The 25,652-nt window shown below is 34.1% G+C and overlaps 1 protein-coding gene across 1 annotated transcript in view; it reads right to left on the reverse strand.

Annotated features, from left to right (window-relative positions):
• The window catches only part of RNGTT (RNA guanylyltransferase and 5'-phosphatase), a 326,083-nt gene that overhangs the window by 34,785 nt on the left and 265,646 nt on the right, over positions 1-25,652 (reverse strand). The window contains exon 14 of the mRNA XM_043591917.1: positions 17,524-17,590. Within this exon, the coding sequence (XP_043447852.1) occupies positions 17,524-17,590 (67 nt within the window). The remainder of the gene's footprint in view (positions 1-17,523; positions 17,591-25,652) is intronic.

The following is a 25,652-nucleotide window of genomic DNA, read 5'->3' on the forward strand; positions in this document are numbered from 1 at the left end:
ATAAATCATAAGGACTCAGACACAGAGATGAGCTCTATGCTATAGAGATAAGCAAAGTATCTAAATCTGCATGTGACTTAAAAGAGGAGTATGGATTATAAAGCACACTGCATCACTAGTGCTGTGACAAAAGGGAAAGCCGTGAGGCACTGACTGACAAGAGAACTGAAAGCAGACCTGGTTCAGTCACTTTGCTGGAGAAACTTGAAGATACACATGTGCAAGTTAAGTTGGAGAAGTATTTTAAGCTTCAAAGCTCTTTTATATCACTCTGTATGGTTGTGAGAAGCAGTGACAGAGACATCAGCTACTGCCACAGTGAAGAAAGGGAGACTTGGAGTAAAGACAGCAGGCTCACTGAAGAAAAAAACCCACTGCAGACAAAAGATTCCAAGCGTAACGGCTGATGCTTTTTGTCTTCTTGGCTGTATTCAAATAAGTAAGGAGAATCACATTCAAATATTTAGAACCACAAGAGCAATGCATGTGATTAAAAGAAATACAAGTTAAGTGTGTAGGCCCTTTAAATATACAACCCCCCCCCCCCACCAGTGTAGGACTACTGCATTAAGGAAAACACAGAACAATTAGCACCCACCCCCCCTCATTAAAAAAAGAAAAGACAGGAACACAATGTCCATGAATGAAAGTACTATATTTTTCCAGGAGGATGTAGAGATCCCTTAGGCTCACTGGTCAAAGCTTATTGATATACATAATTAGTTGCAAATTAAGGTTACTGTATTTGACAAATTCAGTTACCTGATTTTCCCTATAAATTTTGGCACTTAAGTTACTGGCAGGGGAAAAAAAAAATAGAAGCAGTATGAAAAGAACTGTCAGAATCTGACTGAGAAATGACAGCTGACAGCAAATCACCAACCACAAAAGCACAGTAATCTTGAACCACTTTCTGAGGCAGTAACTGGCTTAAGAGTCATTAACAATTCCTGAGGCCATCACTTTATTAAAGTACAAGCTAATAGCCTAAGATGACACTCGAAATAAAAGTTATATAAATTATAGAACACTTTAAGAAGGTAGGGAGAAGTTATTAACTTAAATGCTTGCTTTAAAAAGCTATATGGGAAATATTTCATGAAATGATGATGTTGGATAACTGAAGTCTTTACTGCCTTGCACTTTAAAAAAATTTTTTTTAACGTTTATTCATTTTTTGATAGAGAGAGACAGAGTGTGAGTGGGGGAGAGGCAGAGAGAGAGAGGGAGACTCAGAATCCGAAGCAGGCTTCAGGCTCTGAACTGATAGCACAGAGCCCAACGCAGGGCTCGAACCCACAGACCATGAGATCATGACCTGAGCTGAAGTCGGACGCTTAACCGACTGAGCCACCCAGGCGCCCCTACTGCCTTGCACTTCTGTAGAGCTTGTTTTTTTGTCAAAGCGTTGTATGGGCCAATTCCCTTGAAATACTTGATCAACAATCTTGAATGAAAAATTTAAACCAGCAATATTTACACAAAAACAGCACTGCAAGAACAAAGAAAGTGAATGGGCTTAGGGAGTCAGAGAAACCTGGTTTCCAATCCCAATTATATGATTTACTGGTTGCATGATCATGGGCAAGTTATTCAACACTTAACTTCTCTGTGTCTCAATTTTCTTATCTAGAAATACAAATATCTACTTTATTAAGACTGTTATAATAGTATAATGTGTCCTGGGCACATATGTCCTCAGTAAAAATGATTTCTTTTGCAATTTATAAAAATACCTTATTTCTATTCACATCTAGTACAATTAAAATCATATGTTACAATTCCATAATGCCAGAGCTAGGTATTTAAAATTATCATTGATCTTAACACAAACCTCTAACTTTGAAAATAATGTCAAAACATTATTATTTCCAAAGAGAAGAATAGATATCAAGCCAGAAATATGCAACTTCTACTACTGGGTAGTATATATCACTACAGTATGGGTTTCTGCTTTCAGATCACCATACAGAAATACTGAAAAAAATGTTTAATGAAAATAGTACAGTATAGGAAGTAGAAATTTAGAATTATGTCTTATTCAATACTAAGTATTATTTATTTTTAACTCAGTAATAGACTCTCGATGCTATGTTTTAAAAGTCACAATTTTAGGGGCGCCTGGGTGGCTCAGTCAGTTGGGCGACCAACTTTGGCTCAGGTCATGATCTCAGAGCTGATAACAGCTCAGAGCCTGGAGCCTGCTTCGGATTCTGTGTCTCCATCTCTCTCTTGCCCCTCCCCAACTTGTGCCCACTAGCTCGTTCTCTCTCTCTCTCTCTCAAATAAATAAACATTAACAAAAGTTTTTAAGTCACAATTTTAGAGATAACTCTCTGAACAAGCTGTGAATACAATAAAAAGGGTAATTACCACCTTCCATGGTGGAAGGGTATACTGAACTGATTTCTTTTTCACAATAAAAAAATATGCATTGAAAAAACCTGAACCAATCAATCTATTGTCTTTTTCCAGAATACAAGTCTCCTCTGAAAAATATATCTAACAGTCTTAGGCTTAGTCTTAATTCCTCAAGACACACACAAAAAAGAGATGAAAACAACTGAAATAGCAACTATGGAGAGGCAGGCTCTTTTATGACTTGAACGGTCAGATTCAAAGATATAACTAGCCATATTAAGAAACGTTCTCTAATGCATTTTCTTGTCACAAGTAAAAGTTCAACTTAAGCAGCAACATAATGTCAGAAACAACTAATAGAAACATTAATTTGAACTATTTTTATATTAGTTCCATTTCTTTCTCTTAGCGAACACTTCAAATAACATGAAAAAGACATAAAAATATTTTACTATCTGATAGTTATGACTTTAGGAATTCAGGACCCTTTTCTTATTGTCCATGCCAGTGACCTTTATTATTAGTTTATTTAGCTGGGGCCTAAAGAAACCATCTGGAATACTTATATAAATTGTCAGGGAAATGTCATTTCTTTACGCTGAGCTTGGTTCTCACCTAAAAATTTTAATGTTTCTCTAAAAAGGTATTAGGGTCCCCTTGCCTTGTTCCAACTTAGAAATCCTTAAAGTGGTCTGTACGGTCTTGCTGTTAGTATGGTTGGGTTTTTAAAAATATTCTCTAAGGGGCACCTGGGTGGCTCAGTCGGTTAAGCGGCTGACTTCAGCTCAGGTACATGAGTTTGAGCCCCACGCTGGGCTCTGTGCTGACAGCTCAGAGCCCGGAGCCTGTTTCAGATTCTGTGTCTCCCTCTCTCTGACCCTCCCCTGTTCATGTTCTGTCTCTCTCTGTCTCAAAAATAAATAAATGTTAAAAATATTCTCTAATACCAAATCACCTCTTCAACCATATTTCCTTACATAAGCTTTTGCTGTTGTATCCAAGGCAAGTCTTTATAGTTCCACAACTTTGCATTTTCTGTTTTCCTGAAACACCTGTCATCCTTCTATCCCTACAGGGGGTAAACAGAAAAAGACAAAGACAAACACTCACTCTCTCTCAAACACACACACATTCTACTATTCACCTTATTGGTAAGACAACAGTTTGCATTTCCTTTCTAAATCCCAACCCAGCTACCTCAGGCCACAGTTTTCCTCAACTTTTGACATTTATAGCTAATTCCAAGCATTTGACACATCACATCCTATCCTGAATTGTTCATGATATTTTAACAAAGAGATTTCTTCCATCTCAGCAGCCAGACTATAAATAAGTTGCAGGCATATAAAATATCTTATTAATCTTTATATCCCTATTCTCCACCAAAATACCTTAGATATATATACTTAGTTGATGTTCCTTTTTGACTAGCAGGTAAGTTTTGAAAACAGTATGTATAGTCAAGGGAACAGGGAACTGCAAACATCAGAGAGGAGTGGAAGTTAGGGAGAATAAAGGTACAATGGGATGGGAAAGGCTAATGGGAGGAACTTACATTTGCTACAGTCGACAGTAGGAAGCCATGTTGGTGGCAATTAAAAATGAAAAAAAAAAAGCAAACAAATGCAGGGTAAACTTATGAAAGGCTCTGAAGGCCATAAATAGACTGACTTTATGCTAGAGAGTGTCAAAATGCCTAAAACAGAGACGATCGAGGAGTGTAAGGTGTTGAGGAGGAAAGTGAGGTAGACCAACCTCAAGTCACTCAGGAGAGGTGGACATTAACTGTCATGGCTAACAGAACTGAAGCCTCAAGGAAGATTATGTTCTCATTAAGGACATTTGAGACGCCACCATGGAGTGGAATTCAAAGAATAGACTTGTCTTTACCTTTTTTCTACCAAGTGATAATTTTTCATGATTGTATTGCTTTAATAAATTATTCAGCCAGTAAAAGTGTCTAAAAATCAACATCAGACTTAAGATTTTACTTCTTATGGATAAGGATGACTTCTACAAGAGCTTGGGGTCTATATCTTTTAACAGGCTATAATAGTGTGGAATAGTTCACCACTAGTAGTAACTTACCCTCACCAATATAATTTTTACCTTTTCTTCATGTGGTTCCATTCCACTCCAGAAATCTCCGCTTCATGACATCTAATGACCCACATCATGTACATATTCCCTTATTTCATTCATCCTTTTGCTAAACCAAAACCACCCTGAGAGTATCTCCTTGCTTATTCTCACAGTCACTGCGTTTTACATCATCCAATTACCCTTGTGCTATGCAACCAACCTACTCATCCTGAAACTTAAAAAACATCTGTTCCTGCTCCTTGCAATTCTGCTATAATTCTTTTTGCAGCTAAAATCAGCCCTGAGTCATCAAAATGCCTCCAAGATACACTGATCTTGAAAAACATTAAAATGTTTTAATTCCAGCTATGCTCACAAAGCAAATTCAACTTTGAGCCAGAAAATGAGAAACTGTTTATCACTATATCTAGCAAAACTGCCACACCTGGTTAAAAAAAAAAAAATCTTGTAAATGAGATATTAACTTTTTCTTAAGCTAATCAGAGCACTCAAAATCTCAGGTGATTTGTTTATATACCTGATTTCCTACCACCTGGTGTCTTTCTTAAAGAAATAAATTAGATTTCCAGAGACTGTTTCAAATTAATAACCATACAAGACTTTCACCCAGATCTCTTGAACATTAAGAAGTATTAAAGGTAAAATAAGAAATATTTAATATAAAAGAAAAATAATAAGTAGGGTTGGGCCTTCTAAAAATAATACCTGAGGAGGGATATATGACAAATAAACTTCAAACTAGATGCTTTGGGAACAGAAAGAAAAATACTTCATAAAGATATCAGAAGATACTATAATTAGAAGCCTTTTAATATCTCACAGATTCACAAGTGTTCCCAATACAAGAACACTCAGCTCTTGCTGTTAACAACCAATGAACATAAACACTCAACGCTAACTAAAATAAGTAGCAAAGGTAAGATTATAACTTTGAGTTCTTTATACTCCAGTATCTTTTTACATAAACAAACCACAATGATGCTCTACCTTGATCCTCGTGGTGAAACCATATTTCTTTTGGTAGAGTCATAGAGTCCAGCCAGCGTCTTAACTAGTATTAATCAATTATAGGGATAATTTGGCCTATTGTACAAGCAAAACTCAGAAGGAATTCAAGGACTATAATAATATTGTATATGATAATAATGCAACATAAATAGTAACTATACAGTATACACTAAATACTAGACACTTAAATAATACTCCATAGAAGGCAACAACTGCTACCTGTTGGCAACATAATCTTGGATTTGTTACTCAGCCTTCTAGGTCTTCCTAATCTGTAAAACTGGAAATGCTAAAAGTACCTGCACTTTATATACTGTTTCAGAATTAATTAGAACAGTGCCTGGCATTAGTGCTCAACAAATGTTGTCTGTAATATTTTTTTTGCTTGATAACAGTACTAAAACTGTGTTTTCAGTTTTAAAGAAATTAATTATCCTATTTTTTCCTTTTTCATGATAGAAAGTTTTCAAATACTGACAAAGAAGAAAAAAGATGAGATGCCCAAAGAGGTATCATATGGTTACAATATTTGATGATAAATGAGAAAAATTATTATACATTAGGTATACATTAAACTTAAATACTCTTATTTTGTTTCTTAAAGTCTAAGCCCCTTTGCCCAAAACAAACAAGCAAACAAAAAGTTTACATTAAATGAATTTTGCACTAGATAACTTCTTTTATTTAACTAAGACTTAGAAAATAAAATCTGATATTAAAATATTGCAATATATTGAGAACAGATTCTGGACAGTAAATAACCCAAAATGTAATTTCAGGTGTCTATCCAAATAGATTCTGAACAGGTATTTTTATTTATTTAAAAAAAATTTTTTTTAATGTTTATTTATTTCTGAGACAGAGATACAGAGCATGAGTGGGGAAGGGGCAGAGAGAGGGAGACACAGAATCAGAAGCAGGCTCCAGGCTCTGAGCTGTCAGTACAGAGCCCGACGCAGGGCTTGAACTCACGAACCATGACATCATGACCTGAGCTGAAGTCGGTCGCTCAACCGACTGAGCCACCCAGGCGCCCCTGAATAGGTAGGTATTTTTAAAAGAATGTGTATATAATGTATGCTGACTGATAATATTTTGAGTGTTATAAGATTTAAGTCTTAGAAGAAATCTTAATTAAAAGTACTTTAATATCAGAAACAACATATTATTTAGCAGATGAATGATCATCTGTGAAACTATTTCCTGGGTATCAGAAATGCTCTGATCTGGTGACACTATAGAGAAGAATTTAAATATTAATATTAATATTAATTAATAAAATGTTTTAGTAGAACCGTAAATATTCAAATGGTACCTCAATGCTGACCTATATTTGTAATGTTAAACTTAAATTTGTAATAGTTTCTCCAAACCTTATCTTGCATTGCATTTAGCATAATTTGTGAATTTCTAAAACTATAGAGTTGTCATTTTTACTTTCGGACAAATAATTCTACAGATAATAAAACTAGGGGATATGGAGAAAATGAATATTTAACTATTTATAAAAAGCTATTTTAAAAGAGTATTAGATTTACTGGACTATACTTCTGTATTTTTGTTTTAGAAAATTAAAGATCCCTCCTATCCATGTCCCACAGTATTTATTGAGGACAGGGTGTCACTTCATGCAGCAGTTTCAAACTTCTGAAGGTGCTCAAAGTAGCAACTTTAGTACTGCCAATTAAAATGTTGGCAACATTCACTGATTTGTATTATCTAGTCTCAGAGTTTCTGCGTTTGTTACTGTTGTTGAAGAGCCAAAAAAGACAAGAGCAATCTGGAGCTTTCCCAACTGCCTGATTCATGGTCACAGACACATGAAATGGGTCTTTTCTGTATTCTTGGCAACTGAGGAGGGGAGGTTGTTTTTTGAAACTTTATTAGGCAAGAAGATGTGTGAGTATTCATAACGGAGTCCTAGAGAAATTATTTTTCTGTTTTGTGGGAATAAAGTAAAACATATAATTTCTAGAGGTCTCATAGAAATCTAGATCAGAAACTGGAATTATTTGTCTGAAATATGACTTCAGCCATAGTCACTTTAGGTATAACCTTTTGTACTGAAATGGTTATCAGTGCCTTTGAAATTCCAGTCAGAGAACTACTTCGTTTTAGAAGTAAAATATTGGTAGGAAAAAACACAAGGGGATGAGAAGTACCATGTTATTTCCTTTCACCAAAATAGGAGACCCACTGCATTATAAATACCCAAACATGCATGATATAGTATCATTCACTTCTCTGAGAACATTTCAAAATTACAAAAAAGAACTGCTTATTCTTTTTCTCTCTAAACCACATTTAAGAACAACTAAGCTTGATATAACTAAGCTAAAATAATTTCTAACATTTGTCTATAAAGTGTCTGGCTCAAGAGAGAATGAAAGTCACTGGAATTTCCAGCTAAGAAAAATGCTAACTTTCTTAATTGGAAAATAATTTGAGAACTATATTTAAAATGTTCTCAGAATAATGTATTCATAAAATCTACATTTCAAATAAAGCTACTGATGTTAATAATTTACAACCACAATCTTAAATTAGAAAATAAAATTAATTTATATTGCCTCAAAGATATCCCAACTCAAGATGTACTATATATTAGAAAAATAAAGTTCTAAGGCACTAAATATAAATATGTATGTTAGAGCCAGAGTTCTAAATACTTTATGATTTCATGGCAAATACTTAATAGTTAAAAAAAACATCAAAGAACAAAACCCAAACCAAACCAAACCAAGCTCTTAGATACAGAGAACAGACTGGTAGTTGCCAGAGGTGGAGGGGAGTGGATGAAATAGGTAAAGGGGGTCAAAGGTGCAAACTTACAGTTATAAAATGAATAAGTCACTGGGATTTAATACATAGAATGGTGACTATACTTAGTAATACTGCACTGCATATCTGAACGTTGCTAAGAGAACAAATCTTAAAAGTTCTCATAATAAGAAAAAACAATTTGTACAACTATGTACAGTGATGGGGGTTAATTAGGCTTTGGTGATGATCATTTCTCAATGTACACAAATATTGAATCATTGTGCCATGACACCCAAAACTAATAAAATTTTATATCAGACCTCTATAAACAACAATAACACTCGGTTTTCTAAGCATCCTCAATAATAATGGTAACAAGTATCTATTTTATGTGCTTTTATGTCTCAGGCCTAACCAAATGCTGAGGATCTAGAATTGTACAAGACCAGTGTCGACAGGGCTTATCGTCTTGTAGACAAGTATTCTAAGGACAGGAAGATAAGAACACTAAAACTGAAATGTGTGACTATAGACAGGCCTTACGTGTTACTAAATTTTGGCAATAATGCTGCCAAAACCACTGCGGTAAATATGGCAGGATAACTACTACTATGAATACCTGTTAGAAGCCTAGTCTGCAGTTACTGTGTGACTTGTTAGTAGACAATGCATGATTTTAACATCCAGAAAGTTACAACATGGGCTCACCTGACAGCCCTGCAGTAACCCTGAAGCACTTTGTGAGTAAGTATGCAGGAGAAAAAGTTGTCAGACACTTAAGAGCTATTGCATACAGGTAGGAAGACTTACAGCTTCCGTGAGGGTTTTTTTGGTTTTTTTTTTTAAAGCTTCTCTCACGCTTTGAATCTGTTTTCAACAAAGGGATAACCATGTCTTCCCTTATTACTACATATGAGACACTGAAAATGTGCCTCTTCTTACAGTATTAAGAAAATTTAGCCATTATTCAATGAATATGTTGCACAAATCCAGATCTGATTCCATTGCTTTCTCTCAATTTCTCACCTATCTCCATTTCTTTCCAATTTCTTCTCCTAGGGGAGATGTTACCTTTATTTCTTTCTCTATCCTCAAAATACATGAAATTACTTGGAAGACAGAGTAGGCGTGGAAGGCTCCCTTCTGTTCTTGAGAATGAATTTTTTTAAAACAGAAAATAGCTTTACTTGGCTGTATGAAACATCTTAATTCATTTCTCATTTACCTTTTTCTCTACTTTCCTCCTCCCTCCTCCCAACAACTATGACATCTTATCATTTTCTTCTCCCTCCAAAGCCACTCAGAGGGCTGTCATCAACTCAAGGGCAGGTAAGCTTCCTCATGATCATCTGCACTGCAGAAGGATGGCAGTCTGCTGCCAGAATCTTAAGGCAGCATGAGCTGGACAAGTCCTACCCTGCAGCAGTGTTTGCCAGTTTGCCAAACTGAGTCGTGACCCATATTCCAAGAGAGAAGTCAATTTAATGGGTTAAGACCAGCATTTAAAAACCAAATCAGGGGTTCCTGAGTGGCTCAGTTGGTTGGGCATCCAACTCTTGATTTCGGCTCAGGTCATCTGAAGATTCGTGGGATCAAGCCCCACAGAGTGCAGAGCCTGCTTGGGATTCTCTCTCTCTCTCTCTCTCTCTCTCTCTCTCTCTCTCTCTCTCTCTCTTTCTCTGCCCCTTCCCTGCCAGAGTGCCCCACCCTCACACATGCAACTGCACATGCGCAGACGCTCTCTCTCTCTTAAAATAAATAAACACTTTTAAAAAAAAACAATAGAAAAATAAACAGAATAGAATGGGAAGTAACTATTGCATCACACTTACTTTGAAATTCCAGTCTACATTGTGTGTATATAAATATATGTATGTGTAGAACAGAATCTCAATAGAAATACATTTCTTACCTTCCTACAGGTCATAGTCAAAAATTTGGAAGCTACTAAACTAGAATACTCAGCTTTAAGGACTACATCTTTACCTGATGTAATACTTCAGACATTTTAGAAATTTAAAATATGGATGCTAAATATTTTCTTTTAGTAAAAAGTGCTGATCTAATGTATATATTATTTCCTAAACTCAAATATTTTCTAAAAGATCATCAGTCAAATTAGTTTTCTTAGTGTTTTTCAGTCTTTTAATAATTCAGAGTCCCCACTTGACCTTTATAAATTTAACCAACCCAAGAAATTAAAACTGCCAAGTCACTAGCAATCTCAAAAATATTTTTAAGTAACAAACGACAATCCGAACTCAATATACCTTAAAGAAAAAAATATTCTACTTTTTTTTTAAGTGAAAAAAGTCTGAGGGATGGTATGAATTTCCAAATATGCTTTCAAAAATGAAGAGATCACCATTTATTTGCATCTGTTGCATATGCATATGAATGCAAACACCAATACTGTATTTCCTTGGCTATAAAGAGATTTTTAAAAATTCAAGCTCCAAAAGCTTGGAGTAGGAGACTGTGACGAATGGCACCCCGTTCCTCGGGAAGGATGGAAGCAGGATCTAAGGCAAGAACTTAGCTGTACTGACTATAAAATAACTGCCTCAGAATAATGGTTATATTCCTTACTTTTCACATGTGGTTGCTGTGTGGAATTCATAGTTAAAATACAGAGGACATTTTTGAGCCATTCTGCAGTGTCAAAGTGGAAACTGTCTGACTGAGCCTCACAGCCTCTCCCACTTCTTAGGCTGTCAGAGCTGGAAGAGGCAACTAATACCAACCCCTGCAGGGAGGGACAGCCCTGTGGCCTTGAGTCTTTCCAGAACAACCCCTGAGTTGATTAAAAGTGATGTTGACAGGCTTCAATTCTTCTTGGTTTTATGGATTCTGGCTGCTAAGTAGAGCCTCCAGGACTAGAAACCTATAGGAATAGCATTAAGATTTTTACTGTGATTTAGACTGTGAGACTCTCTAGAAAACAAAACAGAATAATAAGGATATTATTATTATAATAAGGAATAGCATTAAGATTTTTACTGTGATTTAGACTGTGAGACTCTCTAGAAAACAAAACAGAATAATAAGGATAAATTGAAAACTATTACTTAAACTTGAACATGTCTATAAAAATAAGCTACAAATAACAATTTATATACACACAATTAAGACAAAGGTATTACATAAAGATATATGGAAATGCCATCCCCCAAATAAGGGATTTCTGAAAAACTTCTGACAGCCTGAAAGGATACAAATAGAAATTAAGCAAAATTTTGCTTTAATCAAAACTCCCCTTCTTAATTTCAAAGACTGCATATAAAGGTATAATGAACTGTATCTCTTAAGAAAAATTAAGTCATGTATAACCTAGTACATTTAGAACATTAATCTCAGTAAAGTTAAAAGAAGTTAGTCTTGGATGAGGGTGAAATCTGCTTCATTTATAGCACAAAACAATAGCAGTGAGTATGTGAGGCAGTTCCTGACTCTGAATGACACCTCATCAAATGATCAGTGTTTTATTTAGTTTATTATATTTTAGGATAAAACAAAAGACAATCATGCATGTTTAAAATCAAGATGACAAACTTCCCCTAAAAATTTAAATGTATATGCTTTCAATACCTTTTTGGTTAATTGAAAAATCTGGGAAAACATATTTTATTCACTTTTTAGGGTTCTTAATTTGAGGTCCCTAAATAACCTTCAATAGAGTCCATGAACTCTCTGAACTTATAAACAGAAGTGCGTGTATGTACATTTTTCTAGAGAGAGGGTCCACAGCTTTCATAGGATTCTGAAAGGGATTAATGATCTGAAAAGAGAGTCACTGCCTTGGGTGAAACTTATCTACACAAGGACTGAGATTGTTTGAGAGAAGAATGCTCCCGATGACTTATGGAAGTTGTTAAGAAATAAAGGTTAAGTTGGAAAAACTTCCCCTAAAAACAGTAAAACCTGAAACTAGTATGAAGATGTATTAGTCTAAGACTATAATGAAGTCACATGTTTGTATATATTTGTGTCTTTATCTAAGACTTGGCTAAGAAACTAGAACTAAAAGATGGGTAATAATGGAAGGGTGTGTATGCGTGTGAGAATGGTTGTAATGACTTATGTTATACATTAATAGTGCAGGTATCTCTTGTCATGCTACAGCAATTTCTGAACTCATTTAACATTGGTCCAAATATCTATTATCCTTTTTGTGTTTTTATTTTTCTCTCTTTCATCTTTATAAAATGGAGCTGCTTTTTAGAAACACAACTGTAAAACGTATCTAATAAAAAGAGCCTCTAACACCAAGCCACTCAAAACTTAGATCTGTGATGTTAGTGAATAATTCTTTTTCCTAAATATTCAAGTGAACAGTTTCCTAGCTTATTTACCAAAAAAATTCAACTAATCTGCTCTTAAGGAAAGCAAACCAGTTTCCATTTATTAAAGGTTTATCTGATATCTATGCCACACAACACTGTATCATTACACTTAGTTTATTTAATGAGAGAGAAATGAATCTAACAAGTATTGGTATTTCATGTCCAAAGAATCAGGTGCAAGGTAAGGGAGGAAATGAACCTTAAATTTCTAGTCTAATCTCAGTCATTTAAACTATGATTTTTTTTATTGTTTTCCAGTTAACTTATAAATATTCTAATTAGGTAAGGATCTATATAGCATTTTTAAAGACACCATAAGAATTATGAAGGAACTTGAATAATTAATAAAGATAAGAAATCCTTTCACGGTTTATGAGAGAAACCTTTCTGACAGCAACATCAAAGGGAAAAGGTGCCCTACAATAATGGGCCCTTTTCTTTTGAGTTGGTTATCTAGGCATAAAGGGTTGACAAAGGATTGACCTCTGTCACTGAGCTTGTTAGGAAAGGCCTGGATAAAGAAAATGTTATGTTAATAAATCAGGTGAGTGACGGAGGAATTAACCTCATACATATATTAAACTATGTTTTTGAAACATGTAACACACACACAAATTCCACCCCTCCCTAAATATATAATACAAGCCTCTCACTTTTTAGTTATTTCAGTTCTAATAAGGAAAAACAGGATTTTCCAAACCAATGGACAGAAAAAAATTAGGCTTTCAAAATGTTCCTGCAGAAACTTATTAGGATTCCTGGCAATACTACTGAATTCGGTGAACAGGATAGTGAGAGAGGTTTATGAAGAAACTCTTGCCAACTCATGTTCCAGGGACATTAAAAATAGAAGAAAACAAATGTACCTGAATGCTTGTCATTACTTAAGAAAGAATAAAAGTTCAAGAGGGTCCACAAGTTAAGATCCTGATGATGAACTTTTGAGAGTGTTTTTATTTAAATTAAATGAGTAGAGGTATTTAAAGAGGTGCTGATGCTATGGTAACCAAAATAAGATTTTTCATTAAGAAAGTCCAATAATGTTACTAAACCTCAACATTAAATATTTTTTATATCCTCTATTCAGGCTCAGTCTTTTCTCAAAAATCCTTGTTTTTCAAGGCATAAAAATATATGTTATTTACACAGGTAGAAAGGAATTTGAACTCATACCCCTCAACTGGAACAAGAAACAACTCGTGAAGCCAAGACACAAATGTGAGGAAAAATCAGAAAACTAAACAAAAAACATAAAACAAATTTTATAGGTCTATAAGAAAAATATTAACAAAAAGTTATAATAACAAGAAAGGATGATCTCAAACTGTCCTTTATATTACTACTTTAAAGTTCATAACATTATTCCACTTCTTACATGAAAGCCTAGATGGAATCTAGGATTCAACCCTTAAGTAATATTACTATAAAAACAATGTTTGATGAAAGATTGAACACTTTCCCTCAAAGATCATAAATAAGGCATGGAGGTCTGTTCTCACCATTTCTATTCAACTCTATGTGTAGGCTTTAGTCAATGTAGTAAGGCAAGAAAAAGCAGTAAAAAGCATCCAGATCCGAAAGAAAGAAGGAAAACTGTCTTTTATAGTAGATGGCATAATCATTTATGTAGAAAATCCTATGAATATGCAAAAAAGGACTAGAATAATTGAGTATAGTAAAACTGCAGGATTTAAAGTAAACACATAAGAATCTTTTTATATACTAGCAATGAACAATCAGAAATTGAAATAAAAAATATCTCTATGGTCAATGTCAAAGCAATTACTGCCTCTATTTTCTTCCAGGAGTTTTATGGTTTCAGGCCTCACATTTAGGTCTTTAATCCATTTTGAGTTTTTTTTGTGTGTCGGGTGGAAGAAAGTGGTTCAGTTTCATTATTCCACATGTAGTTGTCCAGTTTTCCCAACACATCTGTTGAAGAGACTTGTCTTTTCCCATTGTATATTCTTGTCTCTTCTGTATTAAATTGATCATATAAGCATGGGTTTATTTCCAGGCTCTCTATTCTGTTCCACTGATCTGTGTCTACTTTTGTACCAGTAGTATCCTGTTTTGATTACTACAGCTTTGTAGTATATCTTAAAATCTGGGATTGTGATACTTCCAGCTTTGTTAAATTTCTCTAGATTGCTTTGGCTATTTGGGGTCTTTTGTGATTCCATACAAATTTTAGTAATATTTTTTCTAGTTCTATAAAAAATTCTGTTGGTATTTTGAGAGGGATTACAGCAAAATAACAAGCTTTTGCACACTAAGGAAACCATCAACAAAACAAAAAGGCAACCTTTCACTGTTGGCAAAAATGCAAACTGATACAGTCACTATGGAAAACTGTGGAAGTTCCTCAAAAATTTAAAAGCAGAATTACCATATGATCCAGTAATTTTACTACTGGGTATTTACCCAAAGAAAATAAAAACACTAATTCGAAAAGATATATACATCCCTATGTTTATCACAGCATTATGAAAGCAACCAAGTGCCTATCAACAAATGAATGGATAAAGAAAATGTGGTGTATACACACATATACCACACACACACACACACACACACACACACACACACACACACACTGGAATATTACTCAGCCATAAAATGAATGAGATCTTGCCACTGCCATCTGCAACAACATGGATAGGCCTAGAAGATATTTTGCTAAGTGAAGTAAGTCACAGAAAGACAAATACCAAATGATTTTATTCTTATGTGGAATTTAAGAAACAAATGAATAAACAAAGAAAAAAAAAGAAACAAACAAAAACCCAGACTCTTAAATACAGAGAACAAACTGGTGGTTGCCAGAGGCGAGGTGGGGGAAGGGGGATGGAAGGAGTGAAATAGATAAAAGGGACTAAGAGTACACTTATTGTGATAAGCATTGAGTAATGTACACCACAGGTGAATAATTATATTGTACACCTGAAATGAACATACGATTGTATGTTAATAATATTTCAACTAAAAAAAACCCCTTTTTTCCTGCATTAATTGTAAACAAAAATTATGCAAAAAATTCTTTATAAAAATGTTAAAAAAACACTTTTATAACACCACAAATATAAACTATTTGTGGATAAATCTATGAAAAATGAAAAAGTTCAATTTAATAAAACAAAATACTGTTGAGGAATATTAAAGATTTAAATAAATGGAGAAATATGTGGTCTTCACGAATGAAAAGATTCAGTATTGTTAACATATCATTTCACATCAAATTGATCTATAGATTTAACATGATACAAGTTAAAATTCTAGTGGGCATCTTTAGAGAATTTGGCATTTTAAAATTTGTATGGAAATTAAAGGAACCTAATTAGTCAAACAACTTTGGAAAAGAACAAGGTTGGAGGATTTACCCTACCTGTCTCCATGACTTATTATAGAGACACAATAATCAAGATCGTGTGGTATTGGCGGTGGGGTAGACACGAAAATCAATGGAACAGAATAGAGTCCAGAAATAGATTCGCACACACATAGTCAACTGATTTTCAACAAAGATGCAAAGACAATTCAGTGGTGGCAAGAATAGTTTTTTAAGAAATGGTTTTGGGATAACTGGATATCCACGTGCCAAAAAGATGGGGGGTTCAACATTCCTCTATACCTTGAACTTTGAATCTTATATTAAAATTAACGCAAATAGATATTACATCTAAATGTAAAATCTAAAACGTAATGATTCCAGAATACAAAGGAGAAAAATCTTTGTAACTTTGGTTAGGCAAACATTTCTTAGATCAGTACCAAAAGCATGAGCCATGGGGAAAAACTTTTAAACATTAACATTAAGAACTCTGCTCTTTGAGAAGCCTGTTTAAGAGAATGAAAAGACAAGCCATAGCTGGGGGAAAAGCTGCAAATCTTAAATCTGATAAAGGACTTATATCCAGAAGATATAAGAATGCTCATAACTCAACAGTAAAAAAAAGAGAAAAACAACCCAATTTAAAAAATGGCAAGATTTGAACATGCACTTCACTAGAGATGTACAGATGACAAACAAGCACATGGGAAGATGCTCAACATTAGTAGCCATGACAGAAATGCAAAATAAAACTGTAGTGAAATACCACCCTGTAACCATAAGAATGACTAAAATGGCCATTGCAAGGAAATCTCACACCCTACTGGTGGGAAAACACTTGGGTTATTTCTTAAATATTAAATATACAACCGCCATTTAATCCAGCCATTCTCATCTTAGGTATTTACCCAAGAGAAATGAAAAGTATATATCCACACAGAGACTTGTATACAAATGCTCAGAGCAGCCAAAAAGTAGAAACAACCAAATGTCCATCCACAGGTGAAAGGATAAAGAAACTGTGCTATTACCATACAATGGAATACTACTGTAACAATAAAAAGAATGAGCTATTTGTAAGTGCAACAACATGGATAAATCTCAAAATAATTATGCTGCGTCAAAGAGGTTGAGAGAGGAAAAGGAGGAGAGAGGGACAGGAGAAATACTGTATAATTCCATTTATATAAAATTCTAGAAAATGCAAATTAGTCTATGATGACACAAATCAGATCAGTGGTTGCCTGGAGACTGGAAAGGAAAAAAGAAGGGCAGGAGTGAGGAATTTCAAAGAGGCACAAGGAAACTTTTAGGGGTGATGGATATGTTCCTTATGTTGACTACAGCGATGGTTTCACAAGTGTTAAGAAGTTCAAAATTTATCAAATTACACACTTTAAATACTGCTTTGGCCAAATTTAACTCTACCATGGGCAAGAATATTAAAATAATCAATTCTTTGAAAAACTGAATTACTTCTTCAGCAGAAATATGCAAAAACAGTAATTCACATTCATAATTTTAGTATGTTGATAGTTATTGGCAGGTGCCTGGTGGGTTCTGGACAAGTGAACTACACCTAAGAAAAGTATACTGGAAAATGAACAATCATACCTTGATTTGGGCAAAGGGTCTTTCATAACCTCCAACATAGAGCAGGCCAACGTTCTGAGGAAGTAACCTACAAAAAAACAAAAACAAAAACAAAAAACCCACATTATTTTGAAAATACTCTTCCCTATATAAGAAGCTTGTATAACCAACAAAATTTGTATAACAGATAAGTAACATGAAAACTTAATATCTTTGCAATTATTCTGGTCTTTTGCACTATGGGATAGTAACTAGCGAAGGAATAATTCTTTTTTTTTTTTTAACTAATTTGGAAACAGATTATTACAGGAGGGTACTTTATTTTTGTTTGTTTATCCAAGTATAATTAACATACAATGTTACATTAGTTTCAGGTATACAATATAACGATTCAACAATAATTCTTGTATTTCAGAAAATAGTGGTAAAGGCTGAGAATGGAAGCTTCAGAAGTAGAACAGTATGACATTTAGTAATTCTTGAAAGTTACTATACGATGTCTCTGGAAAAAAGTGAAAATAAGTAAAGTATGTAGTTAAAATTCTATAAGGATTCAATTCAAGAAACACTATCTATACCATGTACTACAGGAGATAATACAAACCTAAATAATTCGGTCCCAAAATCTAACAGGAAAACTGGACACATAAATAAATAACCCTTCCAAAAGGTGGTCTCTGATAAATGCTACATAGATGTATTTGCCACTGCAAAGTAGTGATGTAAGAAGTACTTCCTATGGAGGGAGCTGGAAAAGTTCAAATAGTTGGGATTTAGTTTAGTCTTAAAGGGTAGATAGGGCAAAGGGATAAATTTAAACAAAGCCTTGAAAATGCAGAAGATGTGAGACAAAAAGTGGACAAGTATGGCTACAATGAGGGATAATTTAGTTGAAGATGAAAAGTCAAATGATGTTTGGAATAGACCAAGAATGTCAAATGTCATTTCTTTATTTTATAAGCAGTATGGAGTCATATTTTTATAAGATGTAATTATTCTTATAAAAAAGTTCTTATAAAAAATAAATGCATATGAAAATAAAAAGCAAACCATATAGAGAGTAAAAAAATAAATAACTAAAGGTTACCTTCCCTGCATCATCCTTTCCTTCCTATTTCTACTTCAAAGAGACCCATCATTCCTGACTGTATTAAACATTGTGAATGAAGAACCACAATCATTAGAACTGTGTTTGGGGAGTGTGCAGTGGCACAGGGTATGAGAAGAGTATAATTAAACATTCTTGTGAGTATCTCCTTTTTCTTTTATCATATCTTTTCTCAATGGACACGGTGAGTAAATGGACACAATTCCAGTTTTAACGTTACTATACATAAACAATATGAAAAAAAAACTCGCCCGTACTCCTTGCTCAAAGCAACTAGGCCAAAATACATCTCCTCAGAGTCTAGGTAATTAAAGTTAATAGCCTTTTATGGCAGCAGGCAAAACAATTATCTCAAGGATGACTGTATATTCTACTGCATGAATCTGAGAATGAAACACTGAGTAGTATTCTAAAGTGAACAAAAGACTGCAAACTCTAAATTATCAAATGGAAAATTCTCAGTGTACTATATTGGTCTAATCATAAAAAAACAGAACACAAGATTATGATAACCGCTCTTTTTTTTTTCTTTTTTAATTTTAAAGAGAGTGAACCAAGGAGAGGGGCAAAGGGAGAAGGGAGACAGAGAGAGGGGGAGGGGGAGGGGGGAGGGGGGAGAAAGAGAGAGAGAGAGAGAGAGAGAGAGAGAGAGAGAGAGAGAGAGAGTGAGTGTGTGTCTTAAGCAGGCTCCACGCTCAGTGCAGAGCCCGACATGGGGCTCAATCCCACAATCCTGGGATCATGACCTGAGCTGAAATCAAGAGTTGGAAACTCAGCCAGCTGAGCCACCCAGGCGCCCCTATCATAACCATCCTTTTTTAAATTTATCATTAGTGACTTCAAAAATCCTTCTTAATTCCAAGATATGCATTTCTTCATATTTTAACTTCTCTGAACATTGGATGCCTCTGATATTCTCTGGTGTCTTATTATCATTGTCACCAGGTGACAGCTGTGAGATGGTTTTGCAGTTACCTTCCAGTGACTCAGTCTAGGAAGGCTAAAAAAGGATACTCTCAAAGTACCTTAGACTTCATGAAATAAGGTAGATATTTAATCTCCCAGGAATATCCTCTGCTCCTTGACATTCTTTAAAGGCCCAGAAAGCATTAAAGGTTACTAAAAGAATGTTACTAGATGATGAACACAATCCTGATTAAACCAAGTTAGCAAAAAGCTACTTAAGTTTAGAATATAAGTGATACTTGTAGTAATTCATTTTAGCAGGTTGTTGAAGGTCATAAACACGACTAAAGGGATTTGTTCACTGAATACAAGTAGAAAGCATCAGAAATGTCTCTGCCATCAATTAACATATAAGGAATTAAATTCCTCACAAATCATTGCCAGTATCACAAATTTAATGTTAGTTATATATAGCAGTGGTAATTTATTTCCTATATAACAAATGTTCACAAAAACCTTAATAAACCCCCTTCAGAAGTAAGAATAGTCACTGTTCATACAAATAGATGCTAGAGAAAGAAGAGAGTAAAAGCTGGCTGACATTTAAAAATCAATATGCATCTAATTACTATGTATATGCATCTCAGGAAGCTTGCCAATATACCATTTAGGGTGTCTCCCTTCCTCCAAATTGCCTATCTAACAGCTAGCTACCTTTCCTTAAACAGGAGATTTCTCTAATGTACCAATTATGTAGCATATACATATATATATATGTTTCACTTTTTAAATACTGTTCTTTTTTCATTCATGTACCTATTATTACTTACCACAGATTATATTACCACCACCAGATGAGTGGGTTTTAATATGTACCATAATCTAAAGGCCTGCTATGTGCAAAACAATGAACACTTTGAGACATTTTAAGATGGGGTATTTCTTTAACCATTTTACCTCTCAGACAATTATTTTGCCCAATTGTATACATAATTATTGTCAAATAATAGGCACCATTTTTTGGTGATAGAGTACTTGTGTATAATACAGCAATCACACATTTTAAATCCCCAGAGTAAGGCATTAATTCAGCACTCACATGTGCATTCACATTTATATGTTAAAATAGAAACTCTGACTCATTCAGTACCAGAAAATTGCTTTGCCCTTAAGTTATACAAACATCAACATAACCCTTATACAAATGCTAACAACTCCTAAAATATTTGCTTGTAACTAAATATTTCTATAGTGTGGCTATCAAAGGGGATGTTTTTGGAAAGCAGCAATAAGACAGGGGAAGTGGGGGGCTGGAGGAATGAGATGTACCCATTAGAGTTTTTGAAAGAGTAAACCTAGGCAAGACTAATGTTCATTTTGCTTCAACTTCCCAAATACAAATATTAACAAATACTTGTCCTGGAAATAAAGATGAGAAGTTATTTCCAGAAAAGTTTCTCACATAAAGGAAAAATAAAACTTGTCAGGTAACAGAATGAACATTATTTAAAAGAACCTAATTCACCATAACCTAATGCTATATCTATATCAGATGTAAAAAAACAAAACAAAACAAACAAAAAAAACCTGCTTTAAAAGGAAACTGAGTCTATAATTGCTTCAAATTAAAAGTTAAAAAAGGAATCATTTTAAAATATGTAAGCTAAGTAACTCAAAATTAGCAGTTCTGTCTACAAGCCCTAATTACAATACCCCCGATATATTTTTCATCTGCAACAAAATATCCTGAAAAAATTTACAGTATCTTTAATACTGATTTATATATCCTACATCTTACAGAAACAGCCTCCAATGTATCTACTAGTAGGAAAATAGAGAATGCAAATGCACTTAATATGGTATCAATAGTGGCCTTTTGCATTTGAGAAAATGCATATTACTGAGAAGACCTCAATTATTCTCTAAGACTCCTCGTAGGATGTAAATAAAAGTAGCATATGCTGTTAGGCCCAAAAAAAACTTGGATGAGCCAATGAGTAAGTTTATTATTATCTTTAGAGACTTTTCATAGCCTACACTTTTCTATTCTGGTTTATTTTCTAAACCTTAGTACAGGCTTCACAAATGCTCTAGACTTTTGTTTAAAAAAACAAAAACAAAAACAAAAACAAAAACAAAAACAAAACAAAACAAAACAAAAAAAACAACCACCACCATACCACCAGTACCACGTTTATATAAAGAATCTGGGTCGCCGGGGTGGCTCAGTCAGTGGAGTGGGCTGACTCTTAATTTTGGCTCATGTTCATTTTGCTTCAACTTCCCAAATACAAATATTAACAAATACCTGTCCTGGAAAGGAAGATGAGAAGGGTTATGGAATTGAGCCCTGTATCAGGCTCTGTGCTGACAGTGTGAAGCCTGCTTCGGATTCTCTCTCTCTCTCCCTCTCTCTGTCTGTCCTCCACTTGCACATGCATGCTCTCTCTCTCCCAAAATAAATAAACATTAAAAAAAAAAAAAAAAGAATCTGCATGTCAACAGAAATAAGTTACCTAAAAATGATGTTTGACTAAGTGAAATATACATTAAGTAAAATAAATAAAAGAAATAATAAATAAGACTGGGGAAGGATAAATACTGAAGCAAACAACAGAAAGCTGCATCATTTTGCAAAAGGATATAAGAAGAAATGTTGACCTACCAGTATTCAGAGAATAAATATATTTGTAACTATTTTATTGCCAGAAAAAAGTCAAGGTAAAAAATATTACTGAGGTAAAGCAAGATACCTCAGAATAATAACAGTTCAATTTGTCAAGAAATTTATATGCATTTAATAACCTAGCTACAAAATATGTAAAACAATTAACAGTGTACATGATGAAATTAAAGAAATCCACAATCACAGTCAGAATTTAAACTTTCCTCTCTCAGTAAATGATGGGAAAAAAACAGAGCACAAAAGCAGTAAGAATATAGAATAACTCGAGGCACCTGGGTGGCTCAGTCTGTTGAGTGTCCAACTCTTGATTTCAGCTCAAGTCATGACCTCATGGTTCATGGGATTGAGCCCTGCAATGTGGAGCCTGCATTGGATTCTCTTTCCCTCTCTCTCTGCCCATCCCCCACTCACACTCTCTATCTCACTCTCAAAATAAACAAACATTTAAAAAAAACTATTAAAACAATAATATAGAAGAACTCAGCAACACCACTAACAAAAACATATAGGACACCATCCAACAGTTGCATGGATCACATGCATGGATCACAGAATATGCATACACAGAAACTGTATAAAAACTGGCAATATGCTGGACCATAAAGCAAATTTAAAAAAATAACTTCCATTACAGTCTCTAAACACAAGATGTCAGTTAGAAGTCAAGAACATAAAAATAACCAGAAAATCCTCATGTCTAAAATGACAGAAATACATCAATAAATAATCTATAGGACAGAAAGGAAATCCCAGAGGAAATTATTAAATATTTTTAACTAGATAACAAAATAAGAATATATCAAAACTTATGAGAGGGGCGCCTGGTTAGCTCAGTTGGTTAAGCCTCCAATTCTTGATTTCAGCTCAAGTCATGATCTCATGGATCCTCCCACTGGAAACTGCACTGACAACAGGGAATCTGCTTGGGATTCTCTCTCTCTCTGCCTCTCTATCCCACTTGCACGCATACATACACTCACTCTTTCTCAAAATAAATAAACATTAAAAAAAAAAAAACTTGTATAGCTAAATCCAACTTAGACAGAAATTTATAACCCAAATGTATATGCCAAAATTCAACCACCTTAAGAAATTAGAAAAATAGCACTAAATTAAACTTAAGGAAAATAGAAGAAAATAATAAGCAGAAATTCACGAATAGAAAACATACATTAGGATTAAAAAGATTTAAAGAAACTATTTCTTCTAAAAAAAAAAAAAAAAAGGTTGAATTGATAAATCCCTAATGGAACTCACAAATAAAGCACAAATAATCACTATCAATGATAACACAAAGAACACAGCTACATATACCAAAGAATAATAAGAGGATATTATAAACACTTTTACACCAATTAAGTCTGAAAATTGAGGCTAGAAAAACTTTTAGAAAATACAATGTACTAAAAAAACTGACACAAGAAAAAATAGAATATCTTAGTTGTCTTACTGTAAAATTTTTTTAGTGATCTCTAACAAAGAAAGCAAAAGATCTAGATGGATTCTTCACCAAATTCTACCAAGTATTTAAGGGAAAATTAATTCTAATTATACAGATTTTTCCAGAAAATAGAAAAAGGAATATATTTGTATTTTACCAAGTCAGCATAACTGGCACTCAGACATGAAAATGCAATGTTGATCAAGAGAGAATGAGAAGATAAGCCATAGACTAGGAAAAAAATATTCGCAAGCCATATCTGAAAAAGAACTGCTACCTGAAATATTAAAGAGCTCTTAAATCTCAACAATAAGAAAATGAGCAACCTAATTTAAAAAAGGCCAAAGACCCAGACACCTTGCTGAAGATATATATGGCAAGTAAGCATACAAAAAGATGCTGAACATCACAAGTTATTAGGGAAATGAAAATTCAAATGAGCTACCACTCTCTACCTATTAGAATGACCAAAATCCAAAATACTGATACTGCCAAATGTTAGTGAGAATGTGGAACAAGAGCTGTCATGTATTGCCGGTGGAAATACAAAACAGTATAGCCACTCTGAAGAACAGTTCGGTAGTTTTCTATAAAACTATATTCTTACCATATGATCCAGCATCATATTCCTTGGTATTTACTCAAATAAGTGAAAAACTTATGTCCAACTAAAAACCTAGCAGCAAGGTGATAATAACAGAAGAAACTATGTGCTAGGAAAGAGAGGATATATGGGAACTCTCTGTATTTTCTGCTCAATTTTTTGTAAACATAAAACAGTTCTAAAAATAAAGTTATTTTCTTTAAAAAATGCAATGGTGATAATACAAGAAAGAAAATGTATAGGTCCATTTCTCTCATGAACAAAAATGCAAAAAGGAGGAAGGAAAGCCCCATATTAATGAAGTGAAATAATTTATCATGTTAATGGATAGGAAATCTCAATGTTGAATATACTTAATGCAATGTTAATAATCCTGACAGAATCCTTCTGAGAAACTTGTTAAGGTCATTACAAAATAGACATGGGAAAGCAAAAGAACAAAAATATAAAAGATTTCCCTAAAAAAAAAGAACAGAGTAAGAAGACTGGCTCCAATAACAAAAATGTGGTATTAGCGTAGAGCAGGCAAGTGGACCAGTGGAATATAACAGATTCTGGAAAGAGATCTATATACACAAACACTTGATTTATTAAAGGTGAGACTGCAGGAAGTGGAGAAAAACCTTATAAGTGTTAGAAGGAAAACAAACCTGGGTAAATTCCCCTTTAATTTTAATATGACAAAAGAAAATATTGGTAAATCATACTATATAAAATTTTTAACCAACTATCAGGGCAAAACTAGCATAAGTAAAGTCAAAAGATACCCAACAAACTTTGAGAAAACATTTGCAACATACACCACAGGAAAGAAATGAATAATTCTATTATTAAAAACTCTCAAAAACTGAAGGGGAAAAGGGCCAAAAACCTGATGAAAAAAATGAGAAAAATAAATAAAAATACAAACACACACAAAAAGGACATTAAGAATATATAAAAATATACAGGGTGCCTGGGTGGCTCAGTCGGTTGAGCGTCCGACTTCGGCTCAAGTCATGATCTCGTAGTTCACGAGTTGAAGCCCCGTGTTGGGCTCTGTGCTGACAACTCAGAGCCTGGAGCCTGCTTCGGATTCTGTGTCTCCCTCCCTCTCTACCCCTCCCCTGCTTGTGCTCTCTCTTTCTCTCACTCTCAAAAATAAACAAACATTAAAAAAAATATATTAAAATATTCAAACTTACTCATAATCAGAGAAATACATATTAAAACAGCCCTAAGATGCCATTTCTCACCTATCAGATTGCCAAAAATTGAAACATATGGAGAATACATTCTCTTGGATAGGCTGGTAAAAACAAAAGGTCTCATAACCTGTTGCTGAAAAAGCAAACTAAAAAAAAGACTACAGCAATGCTTCTGGAAGGAAACTTGGCGAAATCTAACAAAATCACATATGTACTTA

This window comes from Prionailurus bengalensis, chromosome B2 (assembly GCF_016509475.1).
Source record: "Prionailurus bengalensis isolate Pbe53 chromosome B2, Fcat_Pben_1.1_paternal_pri, whole genome shotgun sequence".
In the NCBI taxonomy this organism is placed as follows: Eukaryota; Metazoa; Chordata; class Mammalia; order Carnivora; family Felidae; genus Prionailurus; species Prionailurus bengalensis.